This window comes from Limulus polyphemus, unplaced genomic scaffold (genome assembly GCF_000517525.1).
Source record: "Limulus polyphemus unplaced genomic scaffold, Limulus_polyphemus-2.1.2 Scaffold175, whole genome shotgun sequence".
NCBI lineage: Eukaryota > Metazoa > Arthropoda > Merostomata > Xiphosura > Limulidae > Limulus > Limulus polyphemus.
The window spans coordinates 554,786-557,852 of record NW_013665785.1 but is presented as its reverse complement, the minus strand read 5'-3'; the positions used below and the strand labels follow the sequence as shown (position 1 = coordinate 557,852).

Sequence of the window (3,067 nt, the reverse complement as noted above, 5' to 3'; positions counted from 1 at the left end):
GAGATATAATTGCAGTTTTGGACTCAGGAGGTCAAACCCTTTCGAGTTATGAATTTCACCACGCCCAAGTTCTCATAGATCAATTTACTCTAATCCTGCCTAAAAGAATTTGAATTTGAGGGTAGGCTGGTAGAAATTCTGATGAGTAATAGAATCTAATTGGGTATTGTTTGCGCACAAAATTATAGCTAATAAAAAAATGAAAAAAAGTCTCATATATTAATTTACTCTAATCCTGCCTAAAAACATTTCAAGTGCCGCAGCTATTGAGGGTTCCCTCTTGTTTATTCAATGGAATACTTTAAAATCTACACATGTTATTATGATTTTTTTTCAAAAAACTATTCACTAGACTGTTGGTTTATTTTATGGACAAATAGTTGAAAACAGTAAAACGTTATTTCTAGAAGTCGTGACCAGAGGTTATTAAAACAAGTAATTTATTAACCAAGAACAAAAAAACAACAACAATTTTCTTCTATCTTATGTTCTTTCTGAAATATTTATGCCGACGATAGTATGTGTCGTTATGATAACTTCCTTTATGCTAGATCTGCTTGATGTACTTGTATTTTGTATTTATGTCAAAGTTACTTAGGATATCTGCCGCTGTTCCTAATTTTTAACTACTGACCAGAGGGAAAGCAGCCAGTCAGTAGCACCCTATTACCCACCATCCACGCTAAGGGATTGGCTGTCACTGTTCTAACGCACCCAAAGCCTAAAGTGTGAGGCATATTTTATGGAATCGTACGGATTAAATCCAGGTTCGCTCGCTCCGAAATCCAGAGCTCTACCACAGGATCAATCCGTTCCAAACATCTGTTAAGTATAACGTTAGTTTTTCTCGTATTTTCCTGGAATGTAGGAAACAGCGTCGTACATTAGCTTGTATGACAATTATATAAAAATAAGTATTTAAGTAACAAATTTTTACTACTTTTCTTTTTCTGGATAACGAACTCCAAATCTTCTGAAAATATAAAGTAGCAACGGTGAATATAAACAATGATTTTACCAGATAGAGTTATTCATTCATTATTACAGTATATATTCATAATGGTTATTTCTAATTTTGTAGATTAACAGATCTTCTTTTATTTTTGATAGCTCATGACTGTTTTTTTTAGTATACATTTTTCAATTTGACGTGTATTTAAAGTAGTTTAACAATCGTATTATTTCATTTAAATTCGTTAGATTTTATTGTTACATGGATCTGTTATGTAGGAAGGAAACAAAAGCTAAAGGACAGTCGTGAAATTACAAAATTACTATTTATAGACAAATTCAGAACGAAACTGCGTGTTGCATCAGTGATGTTTATATCTTGTGTTAGTTCAAACACTGCAACTTAAAAGGTTTTCATTCACTTCACATGTAAATTATGGCCAATATATAGGTTGACAGCTGGCTTACAGATTTATAACAGTTTTAATTTCAATAATTTATTCTAATAATACTCAGTTTCTCTTTGTCCTGAAAATGCGCACGCACCTTACTATCTAAATGCGTATGCGCGCGCACTTTATTTCAACGGATATAAACAAAAGGTGAATGTAAATATACTTTAGTAGACATTTTTGACAACAGCATTTTAAAAGCTTATCAAAATATTTAAAAAGGTCTGACGTTAAAGTTTAACCCTAAATAAACTAAAGCAAAAATCCTACACAACTTACAGTGTTAATTCATCTCTTTATCGAATATAATGAAAGCATAACAAATGTTAGGCCTAAGACAAGCGGACTTATAGATTTTGTTGTCTGTGAATAGAATTCGTTTGCATTATTCTAGAAATCCCATATTTAAAAAAAGTACTATTGCAATAAAGATACTAATTTGACCGCAAATATTTTGCGAGTCTATGCTAGTCTTGCATAAAACGCCCATTTTCTGATTTTAATTCATTAATTTTTGGTTACTTTAAACGACATAAAAATCGGCAATAAGTTAAAATAGATTGAAAGAATTCATAGAGTTTATGCATTTTAATCAATAATTATTTGTAACAACTTACACTCTCCTCTTCATCTGCTTTCCTAATGTGTTCAGCAATAAAAAGTATGCTTTCTATTGCTCGATTAATTTCTGGATGATACTGCTTATGGCTATTGTATCTTCTGTTTGGAAGAGCTTCATCAAGACTCCCATGTCCTCGGTACGTAAAAGGCTCAGAAGGAAAAGGATCCCGGCTGGAACGGGGCATCTGCAGAAAGGAATCTCTTGTGACTTCCACTCCGTTACAACTTCTGGAGAGAAACTTTGGTGGCTCTACTTGTTCGTCATCTGGCGTGAAAAGTGGTCTGCGCATGAGTAGAAGCCGTGGCATGATATGAATAAATACTCTTCTGACCCAAGGGGACATGGTGTGAGTAGAAGGTGATCGAAAGTGAACATTAAGGACTCCAACTGTCACCGATATTGATAAAGTCACCAGTATCATGGTGAAAAGAAGGTATTTTCCGAGAAGAGGAACCGCTAGAGACGTGGGAGGAATGATCTCAGCCAGCAACAGGAAAAATACGGTTAAGGACACGAGGATTGACATACACAAGGAAACCTTTTCTCCACTGTCCGATGGTAAGTAGAACACCAACACTGTTAAGAATGATATTCCCACACAAGGGATGATCAAGTTTACTGTGTAAAATAACGTCTTCCTACGCATAGTGACATTGAAAGTAATGTCAGGGTATGGTTCTGGACAACAGTCGTAGAACTCCATATTATACTTTGCTGGAACTAGAAGAATGTCCCACTCAACGCTCTTGTAGAACTCGGTTAAATCTATGCCGATAGGAACATCATTCGAATCAGGTTCCTGTTTGATGTGACGTAGGTCAACCTGTAGCCACAAAAACGTTTGATGATACTCTTCATATTTAGTACGTAATTTAACATTTTATGAGAAACTTACTGACAGACACATGTTGATACAACAAGATACATGAATAGTTTCTTTATAAGATAATGAATACTTAGCTTACATAAATATAATATTTGGTTCGTTTTGAATTTCGCGCAAAGCTATCTGCGCTAGCTGTCCCTAATTTAGCAGTGTAAG

The 3,067-nt window shown here is 34.4% G+C and overlaps 1 protein-coding gene across 1 annotated transcript in view; it reads right to left on the bottom strand.

Annotated features, from left to right (window-relative positions):
* Positions 1-3,067, bottom strand: part of LOC106478040 (acetylcholine receptor subunit alpha-like) — a 25,306-nt gene that overhangs the window by 4,332 nt on the left and 17,907 nt on the right. Inside the window, exon 5 of the mRNA XM_013938550.2 lies at positions 2,021-2,848. Coding sequence (XP_013794004.1) covers positions 2,021-2,848 — 828 coding nt within the window. The remainder of the gene's footprint in view (positions 1-2,020; positions 2,849-3,067) is intronic.